The sequence below is a fragment of the Nomascus leucogenys genome, chromosome 12 (assembly GCF_006542625.1).
Source record: "Nomascus leucogenys isolate Asia chromosome 12, Asia_NLE_v1, whole genome shotgun sequence".
In the NCBI taxonomy this organism is placed as follows: domain Eukaryota; kingdom Metazoa; phylum Chordata; class Mammalia; order Primates; family Hylobatidae; genus Nomascus; species Nomascus leucogenys.
In genome coordinates, this window is record NC_044392.1 from 88,792,380 (window position 1) to 88,817,603 (window position 25,224).

General features: G+C 42.0%; 1 protein-coding gene and 1 long non-coding RNA gene across 3 annotated transcripts in view; both read left to right on the top strand.

Moving 5' to 3' along the window:
• The window catches only part of LOC115837664, a 30,308-nt gene extending 23,674 nt beyond the window's left edge, over nucleotides 1-6,634 (top strand). The window contains exon 2 of the long non-coding RNA XR_004032725.1: nucleotides 5,985-6,634. This is a non-coding gene — a long non-coding RNA (uncharacterized LOC115837664). The remainder of the gene's footprint in view (nucleotides 1-5,984) is intronic.
• Nucleotides 6,635-9,128: 2,494 nt separating this feature from the next.
• Nucleotides 9,129-25,224, top strand: part of DDAH1 (dimethylarginine dimethylaminohydrolase 1) — a 155,750-nt gene continuing 139,654 nt past the window's right edge. The window contains exon 1 of one of the 2 annotated variants that reach the window (XM_030825127.1): nucleotides 9,129-9,586. In XM_030825127.1, the coding sequence (XP_030680987.1) occupies nucleotides 9,284-9,586 (303 nt within the window). In that variant the 5' untranslated portion in view covers nucleotides 9,129-9,283. Of the gene's footprint in view, nucleotides 9,587-9,750; nucleotides 9,848-25,224 lie in introns of those variants that run through there. The other variant, XM_012500457.2, reaches the window with a different exon arrangement.

Consider the following 25,224-nt stretch of genomic DNA (forward strand, 5'->3'; position numbering starts at 1 on the left):
CTTCATTCTGAGGATACTGGGAAGCTACTGGAGGATTTAGACAAGAGAGTGGCAGTTAGGTTTGCAGTTCAGAAAGACTGCCTTGGATAAGATGGCTGTTGCAGCAATCCAGGAAACCAATAATTATTTTCTGGACTAAGTGGTAGCAGAGTGGATGAAGAGATATGGGTGGATTTGAATCATTTTAAGGGGATTGATTGGTCAAAACATGGTGATTGATTAAATGTGGAGGTAAAGGAGAACGTGAGGCAAAGGATAACACTCAGATTACTGGCTTAAGCAACTACCAGTATGAACGGAATAGGGATTGGAAGGAGCAATCCGGGGCAGGATATAATGAACTGTGCTTTGGGATGTCAACTTTGGAGTGCCTGTGGAGCAGCCAAATAGGGATGTCTTTTAGGCAGTTCTGAAGCTAGGCAGGAAAAGACCAGAAATGAAAGTTTGAGCCATGTTGGCACTGGGGTGTATTTGAAGTCATGGGCCTAGATTGACTCATCCAAAGCAGGAAGCATGTAAAGTTGGAAGAAAAGAGATGGAGGCTAGAGAACACTGGGAAATACCAACATTTAAAGGAAGGAATGAGGAAAAGCAATGGAGTAGAAGCAGAGGGAGAGAGACAGACTGGCAAAAGAAAAGAAGTCATGAGAGAGAAGCATCACTGAAGCAAAGGATTCTTTGGACACGTGTATACCAATGCTGTTAAAACCATTGTGCGTTAATAGCACAAAAGCAAATACAGTGATTCCCTGGCATTGTGAAACTGGCATTTCTCTGTGCTTCATAAGAAAATGAAGCAACTTCATTTCACAAGGAAATGAAGGGGGTTATCAGAGCCCTGTGCACGTGCGTGTGTGTGTGTGTACACATACATATACATATATAACAATTTTAACTGTAGAGAAATGTTTTTCTTTTCTTCTACATTTAGATTTCCTAGAATTTGAAAGGTCTTTCCCCTCAAACTATTTCTTCCCCATAAATATATATTGAATATCAAATGGTCATAAACATACTTCTGGAAAAATAATGTTGCAAAAAGCTCTGAAAAACTGAAGAAATAGCTAATATAAAAGTTTGGGGAACTACCATTTGACCCAGCAATCCCCTTCTACCCAAAGGAAAAGAAATCATTCTACCAAAGAGACATTGCCACTTGTATATTTATCACAGCGCTACTCACAAGAGCAAAGTAATGGAATCAACCTAGGTGCCCATCAGTGGTGTATTGGATAAAGAAAATGTGGTACATATACACTATGGAATATTACACAGCCATAAAAATAATGAAATCATTTCCTTTGCAACAACATGGATGCAGCTGGAGGTCATTATCCTAAGTGAATTAAAGCAGAAACAGAAAATCAGATGCTGCAATACTGTTCTCACTTAAAAGTGGGAGCTAAACAATGAATACATATGGACATAAAGATGAAAACAACAGAAACTGCGGACTCCAAAAAGAGGCAGGAGGGGAGGTGGGAAGGGCTGAAAAACTTGCTACTGGGTACCGTGTTCACTATTTGGATGATGGGTTCAATAGAAGCCCAAACCTCAGAATTATGCAACATATCCATGTCACAAACCTGCACATGTACCCGCTGAATCTAAAAAAAAAGTTTGGAGCAACACTCACCTCTGCTTATTACCATAATACACCACAAACTTGTTAAAACTCAACATATTTATATAGTACTTTGAACTTTACAGGATATTTTGGTTATCTCATTAGCCCCTAATGTGGCTGTAATGAGGCAGATGACTCTGGCATCCGTGGGTTATTACACTGTGCTAGGAGAAAGTAATAAGCAGCATAAGAGTGGTGTGGGGACCAAGGGCCCTTTGAAGTTTCACTGAAAAATCAACTCTCAAAAGGAAGATTAATCAGAGAAAAGGCATATAAATTTATTTAGCATGTACACATGGGAGCCTTCAGAATGAAGACCCAAAGACACAGGAGAAATTGACCTATTTTATGCTTAGGTTTAACAAAGTATGGACAGCCGTGTAGAAATATGATTGGACCAAAAGGGTATGATCTAATGCTAATAAACTGAGCGAGGAAGCCCAGCCAGGTCTGTCTGCCTAGATTCTCCTTCGCCGCTCTGAGCAGCATTCCTTCCTTCTGGGGATGGGACAGGACCTTCTCTGGAATGGGGGTCTTATGATCTACAAACAAGGTATGTCAGATAATTTATTTATGGCCTGTTTTCACAGAAATAGGGCAGAAGGAAAGTTGGAGTAATATTTTTAGGTTTTATGTCTGGCTTTTGGTTTCTATGACCCGCCTTGGGGAAGAGGGATTCTAGTTTCTGAGGCTAGCCTCAGTGGGGCATGGGACTGAGAGACAGGAGGGCAGGAGAAGGTCAGAGAACAAACCTACACCTCTGAGGCTGCTTCTGAGGCCTTCATTTTGGGGCACTGTTTTCTGAGCCCCAACAGAGGAACACAGAAAGAGCTACAGAAATTCAGAAAAGGGATGTGTTGCTTGCACAGGAGGAAGTGGGGACCAGAGAAGGTTGAGCTTTGAAGTGCAGAAAGCACTGAGTGCTTGCAGTGTCCCTATCACTGTCGTGGGCACTTTATGTTATCTCATTTGAAGGACTTGGGTATTTTAAGTGGTGAAAATAGACATTTTATACAGAGGCAGATGTATACTCCGTAATGAATACAATGCCTGGCACAAGAGCACAATAACTGTTAATATTAGTGGCTATCACAATTGAGTACTTACTGTGTCCTAGAAGCAATGCTCAGATCCTTTGTATATGCTGTCACATTTCAGCCTCAAAACTCTGAAAACAAGGTATTATAACTCCCACTTTAACATCAATTCAAGACAATGTGTGTGCACGCATACACACACACACACACACACACACACACATATAAAAAACAATGAGTTGTAAGTGAGGGCCCTGGTAAAAAACAAATGACATACTTAAAGAATTCTGAAAAGCATGTTTAATAAAAGGAATGTTTTTAGAGGTGTGGGCAGGTAAAGAGAACCAACGAGGAACCCAGGGACTAGCAAAAACGAGAAGCTAATACTACCCCTAGATGGAATAATGGAAGGCAACAGCATTATCAGAACCCAGCCGAGAGCTGGAACCATGGAAGAGGGGCCGCCAGCAGAAGCTAAGATTGTAGAAGGATGGAGCCGTTGCTACCACCATGAAAAAGCAGGAGGGGAGCCAGAGAAATAAATACCCCAATCTCTCTCCCCTCTTGTCCTCCAATCTCCTGTAAGTATATCCCATTCACCAAAACCAACAAAAATGGGATCGCAGGTGATGAAGTCCATGAAGATCAGACCTCCACAGCTTCAAGCAAGACAGAAAATGGTGAAACACAGGTCTTGGGCACACTAAGGTGGTACAGCCAGAATGTCGGAGGGCCAGGAATCAAATTCAGGCTTGACTGAATCTAAAACCCATGCCTTATCCACTGCTTTTATGTATTCCTCTACCACACATACTGTAGATGCTTAGTAAATGTTTCTTTAATGACGAAACCCCAGATGGAAGTTGGAGAAAATGAGATTAGGAGGCTATGTGTCTTGACTTTAGGAACCAGAGTCCTGGTTACCGTGGAACCATCTCTGGGTCTGTAACTCACTGCCTGCCCATTCAACCAAACACCACTCACTCCTTGGATATAACAGGCAATCTGCAGCAATGGGTTTATTTCACGGTAAACATTTATGTAATAATTATGTTAAAACACTCAGGACTTAGTGTCAAATTGCAGATTTATGGTACTTACTTTATCCAATATTTCTAGCACTTAGGTTGGACAAGGACATCCTTGAGCCCTCCTTCTCTTTGAGAATTCCCACCCTGATATGGTTTGGTTGTGTCCCCACCCAAATCTCATCTTGAATTGTAGCTCCCATAATTCCCACATGTTGTGGGAGGGACCCAGTGGGAGATAACTGAATCATGTGGGGCAGTTTCCCTCATATTGTTCTCGTGGTACTGAATAAGTCTTACAAGTTCTGAGGGTTTCATAAGGGGAAACCCCTTTCACTTGATTCTTATTTTCTCTCTTGCCTTGTGGCCATGTAAGACATGCCTTTTGCCTTCCACCATGATTGTAAGGCCTCCCCAGTCACATGGAACTGTGAGTCCATAAAATCTTTTTCTTTATAAATTACCCAGTCTCCAGTATGTCTTTATCAGCAGTGTGAAAACAGACTAATACACACCCCCATCTCAAAACACCTGTCTCCTATGAAAGTAAATCTTGTATCTGCTAAAATGGAGTAAGAAAAGAGTAAGCCAGGAATGCCTGTTTTAATCTTCAGATACTTGCTATCTAAAATTGACTTCAAATAACGCAAGATACCAGCAATATTATCAATGGAAAAGAAAACTTGCCCCTGTGTTAATCAACATCCAACCAGAACAGAAATAGCTTTAGGTATGTCAAACAGAGGGAATTTAAAGGAAATTGCTTATAAAGGTCTTGAAATGTCCAGAAGAGGAAAAGGAACAATTTGACCATAAGCCATAATTATCATTCATAATTACATCCCCAGTTCCTAGCACAATACCTGGCATATAGCAAGGGCTCAATAAATATTTATTGCATCTATGATTACACTTGTGGGTGAGATTTGGTCTGTCAACCTAGGAAGGCCACTAGTTCTGCTGGGAAGCATACCTTCAAACAGCTATATGACTCTGGTAATTCAGTGAGTGTGTACGTGTGGTTTGGCCTTTGGCAGGAAATCATGTGCAAAGCCTTCTGTTCAAAACCTCTCAATGGATAATATTTACTGAGCATCTATTAGGCTCTAGTTACTATTCTACGCACTTTTTAAGCACTTTGCAATATTAACATTTATAGTAACTCTATGATAATGTGTTCATTACTCCTCATTTATAGATGATGATGAAACTGAGGCAAAGAGTTTTTAAGTAACATGTCTAAAATCATAAAACAAGGAAATAGTGGAGCTAAGTTTTCATTACACAGTCTGGTTCTAGAAGCTATGCTCTTAATTTCCACACCATATGCCTCTCCACAGCTGATGTGATGAAGGCTTAGCCCACTTTTCCACCTTTGTTTTCCATTTTCCCCACTGTTCTCCAGAGGCAGACACCAGCTAGCTGTTTCACCAGCCTCGTATTTTATTTTCTTTCTGGGCCCACAGCAGACTGTATTTTCCAGCCCTTGCTCATAGTTATTGTAGCTGGGTAGCAGAATTTTAGCCAGAAGAATAGGAGCAGAGGTGATATGCATCCCTTCTAGGCCTGACCCATTAAGCCTTTCACATGTGGTGGCTGTATGTTCTTTCTTGTTCTTTCAGTTTGAGGAAGGTGAGTGACATGGTTTGACTGTGTCCCCACCCAAATCTCATCTTGAACTGTAGCTCCCATAATTCCCATGTATTGTAGGAGGGACCAGGTGGGAGGTAATTGAATCATGGTAATGAGTCTTTCCTGTACTGTTCTCGTGGTAGTGAATAAGTCTCATGAGATCTGATGGTTTAATAAAGGAGAGTTCCCGGACGGGCGCAGTGGCTCATGCCTGTAATCCCAGCACTTTGGGAGGCCGAGGCGGGTGGATCACAAGGTCAGGAGATCGAGACCTTTCTGGCTAACACAGTGAAACCCTGTCTTTACTAAAAATACAAAAATTAGTCGGGTGTGGTGGCGGGCGCCTGTAGTCCCAGCTACTCGGGAGGCTGAGGCAGGAGAATGGCATGAACCCAGAAAGCAGAGCTTGCAGTGAGCCGAGATGGCGCCACTGCACTCCAGCCTGGGCAACAGAGCAAGACTCCGTCTCAAAATAAATAAAAAAAAAAAGGAGAGTTTCCCTACACAAGCTGTCTTGCCTGCCACCATGTAAGACATCCGTTTGCTCTTCCTTCGTCTTCTGCCATAATTATGAGGCCTCTCCAGCTATGTGGAATTGTAAGTCCATTAAACCTCTTTCCTTTATAAATTACCCAGGCTTTGGTGTGTCTTTATTAACAGCATGAGAACTGACTAATACAGTGAGCATGGAAAACTTGGATGCCACATGTAGAAGAGTTGGAGCCACAAATAGAAGAAGGCTGGATCCCTGAATATTGCTTGGAAAAAAAGAGTTGAGAACCAATCAGGAACATGTGTGCTAGACTTTAAATGAACAAGAGATAAGCTTATATCAACTTTGTGCCATTATATGTGTTGGAGTTGTTTTGTTACAGCAGCTATAGATATGTAAATAGATCTACCTACTGTCCTTTGAAAATGCCTTTCCCTTAGAATTCTTGTTCTCTCCTTCAGTTACTCACATCTAAAAATCATTCAAGGCCTAAACCAAGTCCAATCACCTTCAAGCGGCTTTCTTCCACTCCCACCCACCATAGAGATCTCTCTTTCCCTCACCTTCCTGTAGCACTTTGTTATCTATATCTCTCATGTGCACTTACCCCAGCTCCAATTCTGGATGTCTTGTTTTCCTAGTGAGACTGTGAGCTCTTCAAGGTAAGGATCATGTCTTTGTGCTTCCTTCTTTTGTGACTCTGAAGTGCATAACATGGTGATGTGTCTTGGGAATTTTCAATAAATATTCATGGGAAAAATGAACATATCAATGTATTAAGCTCAATAAAGTCCATTTTCCTAAAAACAGTCCTTCATTGCTGAAGTGTGAAAGCATGTAAACTATAATCTACTGGATTTGGTATTTTTATTATTCTTTTTTACTAATATACACATTCTAACACTTTTTGACCACTGCTTAGAGAAGATAGAAGGCATGCTTATCAAATTTCAGATGGCACAAATTAGAAGTAATAAGTAATGCATGAGATAACAGAATCAAAACTAGACAAGTTAGAAATAAGTAAATAACATTTAACAGGGATAACTACAAAATTAGATTTTAAAAGAACAGCTACTACCCAATTTCAGTATGCAAAGACATGGCTAACATCAGGTTTTAATTGGCTGCTAGATTGACATGAGCCCAGAGTGGTACACAGAGCCCTGTTCATAGTTAGACTCAGGGCACTGAGTGGTAGGTGAAATATTCAGGCTCTAACAAGGCACAGGCATGAATGAAGATTGCTAGGTGGTGGCCAGCTGGAGACAGATGGAGCCTCAATGTCTGGTAAAGTCTGCAGTAAAGAGCAGAATGAAGTCCTATACTTTATTTAACCCGGGAGCTAAATAAATAAACAATATATAATAAGAATAAATAGGCTGGGTGCAGTGGCTCACGCCTGTAATCCCAGCACTTTGGGAGGCCGAGGCGGGCGGATCACCTGAGTTGAGGAGTTTGAGACTAGCCTGACCAACATGGAGAAACTCCATCTCTACTAAAAATACAAAATTAGCCAGGCGTGGTGGCACATGCCTGTAATCCCAGCTACTCAGGAGGCCGAGGCAGGAGAATCACTTGAACCCAGGTTGCAGAGGTTGTGGTGAGCTGAGATCATGCCATTGCACTCCAGCCTGGGAAACAAGAACGAAACTTCATCTCAAAAAAAAAAAAAAAAAGAATAAATAATGAACCAATTTAAAAATAAATAAATTTTATATTTAACCGGGGCAAGCTTAAGGTGAACAACTTTCACCTGTAACTTTGATGGGAATCCTCCATCTGAGGACACCATTAAGTGATTTCTGATGCTAAACTGGGGCTAATGAGGCTGCCTGGATCCCCTAAGAATTTTGCTTTAGAAGTACTACCTAGTAGGTCTTAAAGGTTTGTTATTTTACTTTTGGTCCCACTTCCCAATGTCAGTGTCAGAGCTGTCCTTAAGACTCCTCAAATTTGGGCAGGGTGTGGTAGCTCACGCCTGTAATCCCAGCACTTTGGGAGGTGGAGGCAGGTGGATCACCTGAGGTCAGGAGTTCGAGACCAGCCTAGCCAAAATGGTGAAACCCTGTCTCTGCTAAAAATACAAATTAGCCGCGAGTGGTGGCGTGCACCTGTAGTCCCAGCTACTCAGGAGGCTGAGGCAGGAGAATTGCTTGAACTGGGGAGGCAGCAGTTGAAGTGAGCAGAGATTGCGCCACTGCACTGCAGCCTGGGCAACAAGAGTGAAACTCTGTCAAAACAAAACAAAACAACAACAACAACAAAAAACTCCTCAAATGTGAAGCTGAGAATTTTGAAGCTCATTTATAAATTCACACCACCCTTGTGGGAGGGGAGAGAAGGCAGATCACATCTCTGAGCTCAATTGGGGCAACCATTCTAGGATGCTCAGAGACACCTGCTCCTAGAAATCCAGAGTTTCTTAAAAGCTGGGATCAGAGTTCTGGCAAGAAGGCTGTAGCCTGGGCCTTGGCCCTAGACCACCAAAAAAGTGAATACAGGCTTAGGCAGTGTTCATAGAGGTCCAGCATCTGGAACAAGGGTGCTGCTGTAGTCTGTGCTGGTCAGACCACACAGGAAGAATTGTTTATTTTCCGGATACTATGATTTTAAAAGGATACAAGCAAATTGGTGTATATCAAAAGGAAGCTGACCAGAATGTTGAAGGGAGTTGGAAACCAAACCACTAGTTACTTTTCAGTGGTTTGGGCTCCAGGACTGGAGGGGGTTCCCGGTGGGTAGAGGGTGGTGTTAGGCAGCATAGATAATTAGAACTGTTCTCAGATATGCAAATGCTGTTTTGTGAAAACACACACACACGCAAACACACACAAAACAAACAAAAAAAACTTGTACTTTAGGTAAGGCCAGAAAACAGAACCGGGACCCGTGGGATTTAAGCTCAACATGAAGAATCTGTAAGCCATTATAGCTCTTCAAAAGTGGGTCAGACTTTGTAAGAAAGCAAGGTTTAAACTGTTCAGGTAAAGACCAAGAAGCCCTCCAGCTGCTCTGTCCAGAGCGAGGCCGGCTCTCCCAAGTCCGCGCTGGGGACGATGGGAGGTGTGCACCTGCGACAGAACACAGGTACCGCCAGGTCCGGGTAGGGGTGGCTTTTCGCCGAGGTCCCCCGCCTGCGCATACTTCTTGCCCTCGCTGCTTCCCCGGCCGCCTCTCCCGGCCCCACTCCTCGCCCGGCGCTCGCCGCTACAACTCCCGCCTGGGCTGGCGCGAGACCCGCGAGCGCCGGAGTGGGCGCGCGGGCTGCGCGCGGGCCGGCGCCCGGAGCTCTGGGCATGCTCAGTCGCGCGGGCAGGGCTCCGGGCGCGAGCTGGGCTCTTTCTGCACCACATTCAGCGGCTGCCAAGAGGAGCCGCCGGGCGCTCGCAGGCTCAGCGCGCGCTGCCCGCGGCAGGACCCGGCCGCCTCCGCCGCCGCTGCCGCCCCTAAGCCTCCCGAAGCCATGGCCGGGCTCGGCCGCCCCGCCGCCTTCGGCCGGGCCACCCACGCCGTGGTGCGGGCGCTGCCCGAGTCGCTCGGCCAGCACGCGCTGAGAAGCGCCAAGGGCGAGGAGGTGGACGTCGCCCGCGCGGAACGGCAGCACCAGCTCTACGTGGGCGTGCTGGGCAGCAAGCTGGGGCTGCAGGTGGTGGAGCTGCCGGCCGACGAGAGCCTTCCGGACTGCGTCTTCGTGGAGGACGTGGCCGTGGTGTGCGAGGAGACGGCCCTCATCACCCGACCCGGGGCGCCGAGCCGGAGGAAGGAGGTAAGTGCCCGACCGGCGACTCGAGGGGCGCGGCCGGGGCGCGCGCCAGGCCCTCCCCGCCCCGCGCCAGCAGCCGTGTTGCCTGCGGAGTCGCGCCATTGGCCCCCGGGCTAGTTCACAACTTCCCGTCGGGGGGCGAGTGTGTGTGTGTGTGTGTGTGTGTGTATCAGAGAGTCAGAGAGAAGTTCATTGTTCACACCTCCCGGCTGCCGGCAGCCTTCTGGAGGATCCGATTCAATGTGGTTGTACGGTCTCGGGCAGGTGGGTGGGCGGGGGAGTCCGTCTCACGGGCATTTTTATTTGTGAAAATTAAACGGCAGCGACGACAATGCAACTCTGAGTGTTTCCCAGGGAGCGGGGGCCGCGAGGGGTGCCGCTCCGGGAGGGCGGGTGGAGGCTGGGCGTCCCTCCAGGGGGCAGCGCCAGTCGTGACACCGAAGCCCCCAAGTCCTGCCTGGGATCGGAGCAGGACAAGCTGGATGAATTAACGGGGTGTCGGTGCCCACAGACCTGGGGCTTCTCAAGTTAGTTTTCAGTGGTGGCGAGTGAGTCCCAAAGAACGGGACTAGTAAGTGAATGAATGGAAGGAAAGCCTTGTGTTGGTGAGCTGTGCTAAATGTGTGCATGAATGGGCTAGGTTTGAAAAGCTGTACTCTGTGCAGTGTTGGGTGTGTGTGCTAGCGAGCGTGTTTAATTAGAGATAGTTGTTTCACAAATTCCATAATTTTTATTCTCTATATTTTTAAACTCACAGCAATTGAGAGAGCTTTTCTTTTCTCAAGGGTTGTAACTACTTTGAAATACTGCAGCTTGTGAAATGGCTGATTGCTTTAAGTGCAATGTAGGTTAGTGGGGAGAGACAAACAGAGTGAGATTGGATTTTAAAATGCCATCTGGCCTGGGATTCTTCTCATTGCCAGTTAAGAGCCCAGGCTCAAGACTCCGTTGCTATTGGCATCCAGTGGCATTGCAAGAAGCTAGTGGTTTCTTTCATTTCTGGAGATTAAAGATTTCTTTTTCTATTTTGTCTGTATTCACTTCACATTGGAAATGCCTCATAGAGCTTATGATAAAATATGTTTATTCCTCACCTGCTCCACTACTTGGTTGATGGAATCCTATATGGTCTGGGAAAATAAGCATATTCTACTAATTTCTCACTGAGATAATCAGCCTTTATTCCACCCTCCATTAACAGAAAACCGAAAGAGTAACAGATCTCTGCTAGCCCTTTGATGTCTTTGCCACACCTCTCCATCTTTGAGTCTGTGAGATGTCTCACTCTTTTAAACGGATAAGGAATGTAATCCCATTTGAATACTTTCTAATGTGTTCTAGGCCAAATGGCAGAGCTATGGTTTGAACTTAAAAGAGCAAAATCGATTTCAAAACCCTTTCAAAATGGCACTCTTTTGATGAGAGTAGTCCAATTTCTTCTCAAGAGACTGTCACCATATTTATTCACCCATTTCATTATATTCCTATAATAAAAGCTTCCAAACTTTGGCCTCCCTGATACCTAAGTGAGCAGTGATCTTTTTCCCCTGCCCAGATTTTGAAGCATACATTTTAAATTGGTTTAATTCTGATATCAGCCTGGTGGCCCACTGCCAGAAGTCACGTGGTATAGTGGATAAAAACATTAGACTGAATCTCAGCTCTACCAATTTCTAATTCTGTGACCTTTAGGGAGTGTCTCTTGCCTCAGTTTTCTCATCTATACGGTGGACATAATAATACCTATTTCACAAAGTTGTTGTAATAAATGTATTAATCTACCTGAAGTTCATAGGACAGGACATTTGATGAATGTTGACTATCATTATTCACTTAACAATGGGTCATGGAAGATTTACTCCTTTAATAAGAAGTCAGCTGTACACTGATGTAGTTAGTGACATTTCTCTACTATGTGATACTGCCTCTGGGTTTGGGTCTCCTGCTGGTGCCTGCCTTTGCATTGCACATGATCTGGGTCACCAGGGTAACAGGCCTCCCAGGCAGGGAGAGGAATATGGGCAGTCAGTGTTGGATGGGATGCGTCTGGAGGGCAGAGTCATGTAGGGCAATGCTTGTAGAAATCTCTCACAGCACCAGCTCACCGCCTTGGTAGGTGTTAATGCTTGTTGAGTGAGTGGATGAATGAATGAATGAATGAGTGAATGAATGAATGAATGAATTGCTAATACAAGAAGATAGTTACTTGAAGATCCTCTTTGGATTGCTGTATATTTTTTTCATGTGATGTCTGCATTCCAACAGGGAACATCCACAGTAGCCAAGGAATTATTTTAAAATTATCGTCACTGATCTCTGCCTCTAGTCTTGTCACTTTCCATTCCATTCCCACACTGTAGCCAAGCTGGTCTTTTAAAAACTCAGATCTGATCCTGTCCCTTCTCTGACTAAAATTCTCAAGGGACCCCCACTGAGCTTAGACAAACCCATTGAGCTGGGCTGTGCTTGCCTTTCCAGCTTCAGCTTCACCTCTGATCCCACCCCAAGCACCCCCTGACCCATGAATCAAGCGAGGTTCTTTCACTGAAGCTCACCAGACTATTGCTTTTATTTTGTCTGGGTACTCTTCCTCTTTCCTCTCTTCCCTTTTACCTGCCTTAAGTTCTCAGCTTACTGTTATCACCAATATTAGTAGCTAATATTTACTGGGTACTTGCCACTTGCCATACACCATACCAGATTTATGATGTGCATTTCATTAATACATCAACTCTTTGAACTCAATACTATCATGATTCCTATTTTAAAGTTGGTGAAACTGAGGCCTGGAGAGATTAAATAAATTAGCCAGGTTATAGAGTGTAACCTGTAAAACCAGGATTTGAACTCGGGTTTAGAGAACTCCAAAGCTCTAGTCCCACTTAGACATCACTTTTCCAAGCATGGAATTGGTTCTCCTTTTATGAACTCCTAAAACTCTATAAACTTCCTTTTATATTTATCATACCACATGATAATTGCCTGTTTACCGTTTTGTATCTCCCACTATTATGTAACCTGTCAGGGCTAGGATCATGTCTGTATTGGTTAACATTTTGTCACCAAGGCCTTGCATACAATAGGCACGTAGCAAATATTTTGTTGAACAAATTGTTCTCATTATTTTAGATTAACCTTCATTCTCCCTCCTTATGTCATATTTGGTGTTTCACAAGCATTCCCAATCAGTAAGTTCCCAAAAGTTCTATTATGAACGTAGGTGGTTTATAGCTGTTTCTTCTTCTCCCTTTCCCTGTCCCTGCCTCTTTCTATTGTTATTGTTGCTTTGTTTGTTTTTATAAAAATCTTGAGAAATTCCTTCTTAATCAAAACATTGTGTTTCATTTAATGACTTTTCTTCCTTGGAATTCAAGAAAGTATTCCTGTGAAAGCCCAGCGTTTGCCTGAATGGGGCCTCAAAGATGAATAAAACACAGGCCCTGTGTGCAGGAAGACTAAGTTTTAGTGAAGGAAATGGATATACAGAAAGTCAGTAAATAATGTTAATTGTCTAATAATGTTGAGTCTTTAGATTTTGAGTATTTTTTATGCTTAATGCTTTAAAGAAAAATCAGCCATTAGAGGCCTATCAAATTTTACTGACTCCAACTTACTTTTTAGGGAAAAAATGCAACTTCTCTATTTTTTGTTTGTTTTTAGAGACAGGGTCTCACTTTGTCACCTAGGCTGAAGTGCAGTGGCATGATCATAGCTCACTGCAGCCTTGAACTTCGGGGCTCAAGCAATCTTCCTGCTTCAGCCTCTCAAAGGGCTGGGATTACAGGCATGAGCCACTGTGCCCGGCCAAAAGTCAATGTTTAAATGTCAAATAATGTAAACAAATAATCTAAAAGATGATGTAGGAGAAATAACAGGGTGTGAAGATTGAATTTTTTAAATTAAAACTTTTGTGTAAATAATGAATGCCTACAGTGCCAAAATCAAAAGGTACAAAAGGATATGCAGTGAAAGTGGGTGTTGCCCTTCTACTCCCACTCTTGCACCTGCCTAACCAGTTCTACTCCTTAGAGGCAACTACTAATGCCAATTTCTTGAGTTTCTGTCCAAAGGTTATTAGTACCTAATGAATGATTAACTGACAAAACTTAAGCAAAATTGCAAAATATATCCTGTGCCCTTTTGCCCCTTTACTTTTTTTTAAATTTATTTGTCATTTACCCTGTTGACTAGGATTGCTCCTTTTTAACAGCTATTTTATCCTTTCCCGGGTACCAAGTGTTAGTATGTGGGGTAATTTTGTCTTGGAGAAAACCACACAAATGCATTCTTACAAAGTGATAGTAGCTTTAATTACTGTTTCCTTGAGCTTTTGCATTTGTAGGGGCCTCTTCAGGAAGAAGTCAATGCTTAGCACCAGGTAATAAATCCCCAAAGTGGAATTAGGCATCAAATGGGGGAATGGGAACATAAATGGAAGGGATGGGGAATATAATTTGGATAGATGTTCCCCTTTTATTAGGGTACTTAGTAGGACCTATATATTTTCATTCTGGGTTTATTCTCTGGTTAGGAAAAAGCCTAAATATGTTCATCCTGGAGGCAAGTGAACATCAAGATAATGTCTAATAGCCATAGCTAACAACTGCCAAGTTTTTGAATGTGTGTGAATCCTAAAAGGTGGTATTATTAACCCTATTCAAAAGATAAGGAAACTGAGGCTCAGGTAACTGAGGTTAAGTGACTTGTCCAAAGTCATACACAGTAATAAGTTGCAGAAATGAGGTTTTTATGAAAATCTAAAGGTAATTTTTTGCATGAAGTGCTTGTTGCCAGTTGTGGTTAATCCTAACATAACATTAAATCTATGTAGAATAACTACTTAAATCCCATTTTACACATTAATGATGTGCAATCTAACTTGAACACTAAGTGAATCATTTTACTTCCCTTCTCTCGTAAATGAGAATACGTTGTTTTCACTTTAGTTTAAAAATAACAATTCAGTCATTTATATAACCCCCTAAATGGCCTAGGCACAGTTTGTGCATAATTGTATCTTATTTACCAGCATGGTGGATGATTGCGTTTTCAAATGCATACATTTCCTCAAATTTCTGTTTAGTTTCAAGTGAGAAAACTGCCCCAAACCATAATTAGAAATTATTCTGACACCAAGATGGAAAGTGAATGTGCTGGAGGCTCTTCACATGGCAGCAGATTAACAGTTCTTGATAAATCATCACCTCCAACTAGTTAGAACAACTGCTTCTTTTCAGGATTTTTTTTTTATTGTTTTGACTCTTCTAAATGGCCTTGGCAGTAATATTTGGAAATTGATGTGTCGCAGAGACTGGGATGCATCCAATAATGTAGTCTCTTCCTGTACAGTTGATCTTGAAAGCCTTGAAAATAAGGAACAAAATGAGTAGGGAGTGACTTCTATTAGATACTATTAGCTGAAAATGAGCTTTCTGCAGAGATTCTTAGACTCATTAGAGAACCATTATAAGACTAAGAAGGCAGGGCTAGATCCCTTGTAATTCAGATATGCTGGAAAATTGCCTTTGCATGTATTTGAATTCTTATTAAGCTCAGAATTCTTCAAAATTAGTTTTTATTATAATAATGGCAGGTATCCATCCATTAATATAAACCACAAAAACAGAAAACTCTACTTACGACTTTTGAACAAACAGATTTACCTTCCACTGCCTTTGTGTCACAAGTAAATTGTGGCATCTTATGATTCTTAATATAAATTTGGAGGTGCATGTTTTAAAAATGAGTGCTGGTTATTAATTTTATGGGCTTTTGCTATTAAAATCTGTAACCATTTCAGAAAGCCTCATTTTTTGACTAGAGATCTGGATATGTGTAGTGTTCCTTCCTTCTTATCAAGGGAGTACCATAATTAAAGAGAAAATGACTAAAACCTTAATAAAAGAGAAAAAAGTTTCATTTATATCTTATACAGAACACAGTGCAGTATTTATTTCAGGTTGTCCATAAATATTTACTTACATAACTGAATCCTCTGAAGTTCCATCAAAATATTCACCTGACCTTTGAAGTTAGCTTCCATCACTTCCCCTAAACTGATATTAGATATTAAATATGTCAGACATCTCAGGCTCATTTCATAAGCAGGCGCTTTTCATCTGAATGGACAAGCAGGCATAATCTCAAGCAACAAATCCCATTTTAAAATGTGTGTGTGGTGCCTGTAGTCCCAGATACTCGGGAGGCTGAGGCAGGAGAATCACTTGAACCCGGGAGGTGGAGGTTGCAGTGAAACGAGATAGCGCCACTGCACTCCAGCCTAGCGACAGAGCGAGACTCTGTCTAAAAAAAAAAAAAAAAAAGGTGTGTGTGTAATGCCATCCTAGTTCACTTTGTCATTGTCAAGTAATTTAGTAATGTACATCATCTTCCTGAAGCTGATGCTGCTGAAGGAGCAGTGGCATCACATAGAAAGGAATAAATCACCAGACTTTAGACTTTTGTTGCTAAATGTTTAGATTATCCAAGCAACTATGACAAGAGGAATCAGCACAACAAAGTACAAAGAAAAGTACAAACTAATACAGGGTTGGTTCAATTTTGTCCAACAAGTCAGTGTGGACAAGAACCCGACTTAGTTGAGGTTAGCAAATTAAAAGGGCTATATCATTTAAGCTGCTTTTGCAGCTGGATGGGCTTATAGGGGTGAGTTATCATTCCAGTGAAGATATATACGTCAGCATTTTCCTCTATTTGAATATGTGTAAGTAAACCTTTGCTTTTATTAAAAGACGTTTTGGGCTGGGTGTGGTGGCTCACACCTGTAATCCCAGCACTTTGGGAGGCCAAGGCGGGTGGATTATGAGGTCAGGAGTTCAAAACCAGCCTGGCCAACATGGTGAAACCCCGTCTCTACTAAAAATACAAAAATTAGCCGGGCGTGGTGGCAGGCGCCTGTAGTCCCAGCTACTTGGGAGGCTGAGGCAGGACACTCACTTGAAACCAGAAGGCAGAGGTTGCAGTGAGCCAAGATCACGCCACAGCACTCCATCCTTTTGCCTTGATTCTTTTGTCACTATTTTGCTTAAGAAATATTAAAGTTTTCCAGTCTTTGTGTGGCATTATGAGTGCCATGATTGCAAGAAAAATGACTGCTTTTGATAGTAAAGGGATAAAAGTTGTGTTACTCATATCTGTTAGTACATTCAATAACTGTCTATTATGTCCAGGCCGAATGTTTGGTGCTGGGAAGATACAGATGAATTAGACACTTCCACTGCCCCTGCGGACCTCACAGTCCAGAGAGGGAGGCAGATCAGTGACAGACACTTGGAGAACACAGGGGCAGATTTTATGACAGAACTCGGCCTAGTGCCATGGAAGCACAAGGAGATGTGTCTCACCCACACCAGGGCTTCCCAGAAGGAGCGATTATTGAGTGAGAATTAACCAGGGGAAGGCAGAGAAGAGCAACCTTCCAGATACAGAGAACAGGATGAGATAAGATGGGGGTAATAGTCCAGTGAAGATTAATTTTATTAATGTCGAAAAGATGTAGAATTCAGAAAAACCCACCTGTACCCTCTCAGATCTTTTGAAACTTCAGATCCAATTCCAAGTTCACCAAAAGAAACACGTACAGAACTATATTTCTTTGTTTTGGGTCTAGAGGGATTTGGCCATTTTGCACACCTCATTTCTAAGTGTACTTCCCTCTTACTCTTATCCATGTGCTCCATAATGGTCTGGAACCCCTTCTAGGATTCCTGACTAGCACAGTTTGGGAACAATGTAGCCCACTCTGGAGTTGACTAAAGTCTACTTTAAGTCTGAAACTTAAACATTTCCTGAGCTTGCTATTTAGATTCTGGTAAGGTACTTTTTTGGCTGTGGAGGGTGGGGGGGTCCTAAAAGTTATCAGTATATTGTTTGCTGGGGGATTTTCCCCCTTGACCCATAATTTGCTACATGAGGGTCTATCAGGAAAACCTGTCATCTTGTAGTATGTAGCTATATACAGATGCTCCTCAACTTATAATGGAATTACATCCGGATAAATGTATCTTAAGTTGGCAATATCATAAACTGAAAATACACTTAATACCTGTAACCTACCGCACGTTGTAGCTCGGGCTACACTACCTTAAACATGCTCAGAACATTTACATTAGCCTATAGTGAGGCAAAATCATCTAACACAAAGCCTACTTTAAAATAAAGTATTGAGGCCGGGCGCGGTGGCTCACGCTTGTAATCCCAGCACTTTGGGAGGCCGAGGCGGGCGGATCAGGAGGTCAGGAGATCGAGACCACGGTGAAACTCCGTCTCTACTAAAAATACGAAAAATTAGCCGGGCGTGGTGGCGGGCGCCTGTAGTCCCAGCTACTCGGAGAGGCTGAGGCAGGAGAATGGCGTGAACCCGGGAGGTGGAGCTTGCAGTGAGCGGAGATCGCGCCACTGCACTCCAGCCTGGGCGACAGAGCGAGACTCCGTCTCAAAGGAAAAAAAAAATTAAAAAAAAATAAAATAAAATAAAATAAAATAAAGTATTGAATATCTCATGTAATTTATTGAATACTGTACTGAAAGTGAAAAACAGAATGGTTGTATAAGTACTCAAAGTATGGTTTCTACTGAATTCATATCACTTTTGCACCATTGTAAAGTCAAAAAATTGAAAGTTGAACCATCATAAATCAGGGACCATCTGTACATTACCCATGTCAATGACAAATAAGACAAAACTAATTTCTATTTGCTGTTGAAATGTATTTTTATTCACAAATCTCTTCATCTTGACAGTAGTCACCATTGAATCTCAAGTGCAGCGTAAACTGAGAATGCATATATAATTATGGGTTGAACTTTGCATGAGCTACAGGAGGCAGCCAGGTGGGGATACCCACTGTCCTGGGGGCAGGAGACACTGGTTTTGATTTTTGCAGTGATATTAAGATCAAATAGCTGAGGTTTTTTTTTTTTTCTTTTTGGAGCCCGGGTTGTAGGGGAGAGAAAGTGTACGGTGGGAAAGAGATAAGAAGATGGGGGAATGTGGATGGGGAGCTGATGATAACTTACATTTGTGAAATGGAATTGGAGTTTGATAAATAAAAAATACTGGATTTTATTCAACCGAAGATATTATACTTGTTCTGCTTAATTAACTAATCATATGAACTCATGCCTTGTTAATGATAATCCATTGAGATGCAGTTGAATTTGCTAAATCTATTTCAAAAGCTCTGCTTACTCAACCATTTATAGCACATTTGAGAAGTAATTTTTTCTATAGAAGACTTTAAACAAAAACCATTGAAATAGTGTAAGATCCTAGACCCACATACTGTCTGCCATCACACGTCACTTTCCTCAGTGTCTGTCAGTTGATGTTTTTGTGTGGTGAATGTGAACCAGTGGCCTGAAAAAATGGGAGTAAATGGTGATGAGGGATGTGCTGTAAATTGTGTTTTCTATTATAACTAAGTCTTGACTTACCCATGATAATTCTTTCTTATAAACCTTCCATATATGTGTGCTGGTTTCTATTCCCGATGCTGAACTGTTGGTTTTCTAATATTTAACTTTTGGCTTCCAAAACTACATGAAGTTATTTTTCTAAAGAAAGACAAAAAAAAATAAAAGATACCTACTTAAAAGTAGCCTTCCTATAATTAGCTGTGTACACATGTTAGCCAAATAAGGTATAGATATAGTCATTTTTAGCCTGAAATGATTGAAAAAGGTGAAATTAATGAATTAATCTTGGTGCACTTTCAAAATAGTAATAGAATAAAAACATAGCCATTTTATCCTTTTAATTATTTTTTGAGTCATAAGGGAACCATCATTTCAGGAAGAAAGATTATTATTACTACAATTTGGCTTTAGGTCATATTTTAGGCCATTTATGATGTAATCATATTTTCCAGCCCAAGAGTTTTGTGTGAAGAGATTTAGATCTAGTCCTTTATTTTGAAAGACCCAAACCATTTTTTAAATCTTGTTTTTGGAATTTTCTAACTTTCTGCATGCCATCCTAGTTCTCTATCAGGGACCCTGGTTTTCCAGCTCCCTTTTCTCTGAAAAATACACAGTTGGGATGTTGAAAGGCCCTAGTCAAAAGGTTACTGATTTCTTCATTTTTGTCTTTTGTTACTCTCAAACTAAACATTAAGGCTTCAACCTGCCTAATCTCTGAGTCTTCCCAAGTCACCCCAAATGTAGAAACAGTCCAATTATGACTAGAGCACAGCTTCAAGACAAGGTTCTTGTACGGTTTTTCCCCCAATTGCTGCTCTCTACCCACTAGTGGGTCATGAAATCAATTTAGTGGGTCATTTCATTTTTATTGTGATAGAATCAGTAGAAAATGTCAGAGTGTACTGCAACATAGCGTCATAAGGGTAAGTATTGTTTCATAAAACTTGTTTCATTTTTACACACTATGTTTGTGTATACTGATTAGGTAAATAAATTTCTTACACTAAGTCATGATAAAAAATAAATGTGAAAAATCCACCGCATCCCCTTTCAACTGGATTGCACCATTCAGCCTCTTTATAGAAATTCTGCAGGGCCATTCCCGTTGGCCAGTTGGGTCCTGGGAATCATGGCCAAAATCTCAGCATTACTTTCTATCAAGTCGTGTTTTATTTCCTCTCACTTGTGTTGACTCCTTACAGTGATGGTTTCCTCACTGTTTGGACCGCTGCCCATTCAGCAAACTAGTGTGGAGTCCATAGTTCTGTGTGGCCTGGTAGATGTGATCGGGGAACATGACGAGGGGAAGATTGTCAACTTCACCATTTGCTAGAAGCTGATTCTACCTTTCCTTCTTTGGTGACAAATTTTAACCTGGTTAAGGGAAGGTTATGTTGAGACAGGAAAGCATAGTTTTCCTTCTGAACTTGCATCTTTTGCATTTTTCAGAGGCGGGGAGGGGGAAATTTGGTGGCAGTAGCATTCCCTGAATCCCTTGCCAGGGGTTGTACCCAGTAGGAAGCAGTAGCATCCAGATGGGGGCTGAGACCTACACAGACACTGGGAGGCATCAGGATCCAACATCAGGATTTGACCACAGACACTCTTGGGGTAGGGACCGAAACTCAGCACACTTACTTTAACCCCAGCATGTGTTCATATACAGAATGTGCTAAAATGTGATGATAATATTCATGTCATTCTCAGATCACTGGCTAAAGGCCTAAAAGAGATCTTGGAAATAACTAGTTTCACTCTCTTTCCTTCACACTTATGCAACACTAGATAAGTGGAAATCCTGCCTTATGTAAGAATCCAAAGAAAATTTAGTTTTCTCCACCAAGTAATCCATTTCAGCAATATTTGTTGGTAATGGTGCCTATTAAGTATGAGACATCTGGACTGGCATATAAATTGGGGTTCATTCTGACAAAGTATATATGGATGTTTAGTAATGGGTCAATCTGTGATTGCAGGGAAATGGAGCACCCAGTTTTCAGTGGTGATCCCTTTCTCCTAGGTGAGCAGCCTAGTACTAAGAGTGGAATGTATTCCCTTATACATGCTTTTCTGTGCCCCCAAAAATGAGTGCTTTGAAGATTCTGATGAGAGACATTAATGATAGAGGCAAACAGTGTGTGGCTGTGACTGGAGAAATTGTGTTTGTAGGAAAAGGGCTTGGAATTGTGAGACTTAGAGCTGTAATTACATGAGAAAAAATGGGGAGTGCAGTTGTCATGTCCATGTCTGCATTTTTCTTTGTGAGCACTGGGCTGGATAACTGAAGCCTCTGACTGGTTTGCAGGAAAGCAGGATTAATACTGCTTCTAAACTGTCCAGTCCTCAGAAGGAAGTTTCTTGGTGAGTGGATGGGGTAATAGGGATTTAAGTTAGAACATTTTCTTGAAAGTAAATGCCAAAAAACACACAAGATATAGCTTGTTGGCCTCAATACAGCTGAGGGCTCAATTATGATTCAGAACACGCTCCCTGAAACACTCGCCTGCCCTGAGGTCAACCTAATGACTGGAAATTCTGCAAATGTAACAGCTACTATCACTTGGCCTGTTTTTATAACATACACACACACACATACACAGGTTTGGATAAAATCAGTTTTCTAGCAGTGCTCTCCTTGTGGATGCTTGGTGGTATTGTGGATTATCAAAAATGTTTACAGGGATTCTTGAGTTACATTATTTCAGTGGTCATTTAGCCAGGAGAAAGTTTTTGTTGTTGTTGGTTTGCTTTAATGAATTGTGCCTTTTTTATTGGGCTCTTTCAGCCTGTGATCACCTCCATGCAGGTCATCTTGATTGCACCATTGGGATGGGCTTTTATGGTGCTATCTGTGGAGGAGAAAGCATATATGCAGTTCCTAGAACTTCCCTACCCTTCTTTACCTTCCCTTTTTTAGGGGAGTTCCTATAACACTATGAGTTTGTTCTTATACTCTAGGTCTAGATGGTGATTTTCAAATTTTAAGTTCAACTCATAAGTGGATCGTAAAGTTACTCTAGTAGGTCACTCCAGTTTTTTTTTTGTTTGTAAAGGAACTGAAATAGAATAGAAAATATCAGAGTGTATTCGCAACCCATAATATAGCCAGGTAATGTTTCATGTAACCTTTGTTTCATTTATACATATACACACATCTACATGTTCCCTCTTATGCTGTAGGTTGCAACATAAAGTGTACTTCTTACTGTAGGTCATTGTCAAGAGGCTTTATTAATTTATTTATTTATGTCGTTGTTGTTGTCAAGAGGTTTAGAATCTACTTATCTAGGAGACAAAAAAATACCTTAAATAAATGCTGTCATTTTAGCTTTTGTTGCTGTTCTTTGTTGTTTGCAGCAACAGAATTTTGGCGTGTGTCAAAGGCACTTGACTTCCATTGAGCAAATGGGCTGTTTGATCTCAGGGCACTGGGTTTTTCATTACCTAGTAGGAAGGTAAAGCCCCTCATCCAAAGGCAGCAAAATGCAGGGGATGGAGAGGAAGAGAAGGAAAACAAACAGTGTAGGTGAAAAGTCTCAGGATCTTCCCAGTAAACAGGCATTTTCAAATATCGAAGACTCCCCTGCATTAATACTACAGAGTATTTCTGCACACTTTGAAGTGATACACTCATTTGTAAACCAAATTATAATGTTGTGATATTATAGCCCAGGATGGCAGGTGTTCAGAAAGCATTCTACTTATTAAAATGGCCATATGAAAGCCTAGTACATTTTCTATTCTACTGACTCCAGTCTCATTTCTACTATTTCGACTTTCCTCTGCTCCTCACTGAACTGCCCACCTGCTCCCAGACCCACAATCACTCGAGATATCAAATCAGCACAAGATTCAGTCTTCATCACCCCTCTAGCGTGCATACCTGTCACTCAACCCAGGTGTCTAGAGACACATGCTTCTAAGCTGACTCAGGAGGCAGACTTGCTTGACTCCTGGGGCACTTTTGAGAGGGGGCTTTCTCTTTCTTTCCATGTGCCCTGAGGACCGGCAGGGGACAGCTATAAATTCAAATTGTGGTTCCAGTGCTTATTAGCTGTGTGGCCTTGAGCAAGTACAGCATCGCTTTCATCATCTGTAGTGTTGAGGTGGTTTTGACTACCCTATAGCGTTGTTATGGTGAATTCATGCAATAATACAGGTAAGGTACTGAGCAGTACCATGCACAGAGTAGCTCTTCCATCAGTGATCAGTCCCTCTTCTTTCTGCCTTTATATGCTTTTTGTCTTTCTAAAGGGCTGCTATTCCAGCCCCTAAGGATTGAGGCTGTGCTCTTCTCTTGCTATCTTCTCTTCCTGGAAACTGGAGACCTCCATCCATTGGGCTGTGGCCAGACCGCCTGTGGCCTGCCCAGACTGAGATTCTGTCCAGCAGTTGGCATTCATTGCTCTTGTATTTTGGACCCCTATGCTGACTCCACCTGAAACATGCCAGGAGGATGGTAAGACCATTAGAGATATGCACTTGATCCTCAGCTGGCAGCCGGGCTGGTCACCCAGCACCTGTGCCACTCTACAGGCAGGTCTCGTGTGGGCACTGGCCTCCTCTCCAGCTCTTGGTCTTAGGAGTAGGTCATCAGACTCAACTGAGTCAAAAGGGACTACCCTTTCTATAATTTCTCTTCATCCTCTGATCTTCTAAGTGAATAAATACTTAGAGATGTTTCTGTCATTAAGCTTATCATCTGATCTTGAACTAGTCATATATTAGCATTTGAATTCACATTCTAAGTATCTTTACACATTCAATATATTTTCCATTTCAAGTACTTAAAAAATTCCTCTTACATTGCAGGTGAAATTCCACCTGGAATTGAGTCTCAGTTCCACTTCTCAGTTACATCATCTCGGGCAAGTCGCAAGTTTCAGTTTCCTGTAAAATATCTTTATGCCTTCTTCCCAAGGATGCTGAAGATCAAAGTTTTCTGAATGCTGTGATGCTCTATACAACAGTGATTATGGTGGTAATGTTATGATGAGTGATGGATTATACGTATGGTAATAGTAACATTATTTATGGACTGGTGATAACTAGCCTATTCTTGATGATATATCGGATTGGCTAGATTTGACCAATATCCTTTGCACAATAACTGTGACACTAAGCTGTGACAACCTTAGAGAGAGGTAATGATAGAAAGAGACTACTCTTAGAAAGCTTCAGTCACCTCTAAAGACCCAGACCTACCACTTACTAGCAAGGTGAACTTGGCCAAAAAAACTTTTGATACAGTTTCGTCACCTGTAAGAAAGGGTGACACTACTTTTATTTATTCAACAGGCAATTGTTTTTTAGTGCCTACTACATGCAAAACATAAAGTAAACAAATATGATGCCTGCCCTCGTGGAGCCTGTAGTTTAATTGGAGAGATAAGCATGAAATAAATAATCGCAAATACATGTGTAATTAAAAATACCAGTAAGTGTCCTAAAGGAAAAACGAAACTTGTCTCATAAAGCTGTAAAATGTCAATAAGAGACCTTACTTGCAAAAGACCTGAGTATCAGCTTTTAGATGAGACCAGTGTTACCTGTGTTGGAGAGGAATTAATGGATTACCCATGCTGTTGCTCCTGTTTGTACACCTCTGATTTTATTCTTAGGAATATTTCCTCTCTCTGCTGGAAGGGACAAGAATCCTGCCCCTGTACTCCAGCACCATGGGCACCTGCTTCTGGCCAGCTCTGACTTCTGGACCCTGTGGTCTACCTCTCTCTCCAGTACAAACACACCTCTTCTCCACCTCCCAACTTCATCTGCCACCTGTTCCTGCTGCCATGCTTTCCAGAGATCCAGCCCCACCTGCTTGGACTTTCACCCACCACACATGCATCTCCGTTGTGCTTCATGTAGTTTTCAGGTTCAGAGACCCCTTCCAGTGTTACCCACCTTCTCCCAACTAATCCTTTCACCCACAATAAACAACAGCAGTATCGTTTATCATGTATTTACTGGGTGCCAGCACTTTAAATCTATCATTCTCTCTAGCTGTCTTGGCCCCCTTCCAAGCCCTGGAAGCCGTCTGGCTATTAGAAGAAATAAAGTGTCCCTTGTTCAATAGGTCTGTTGGTCAGCCTCATCATTCTGCTGATGGCCCTACCCCACCATGACCCTTATTCCTTTCATATGCTCAGGTAGTGCCTTGGTTCCATTAACTGGGTTTACATCTTGACTCCTTTTGT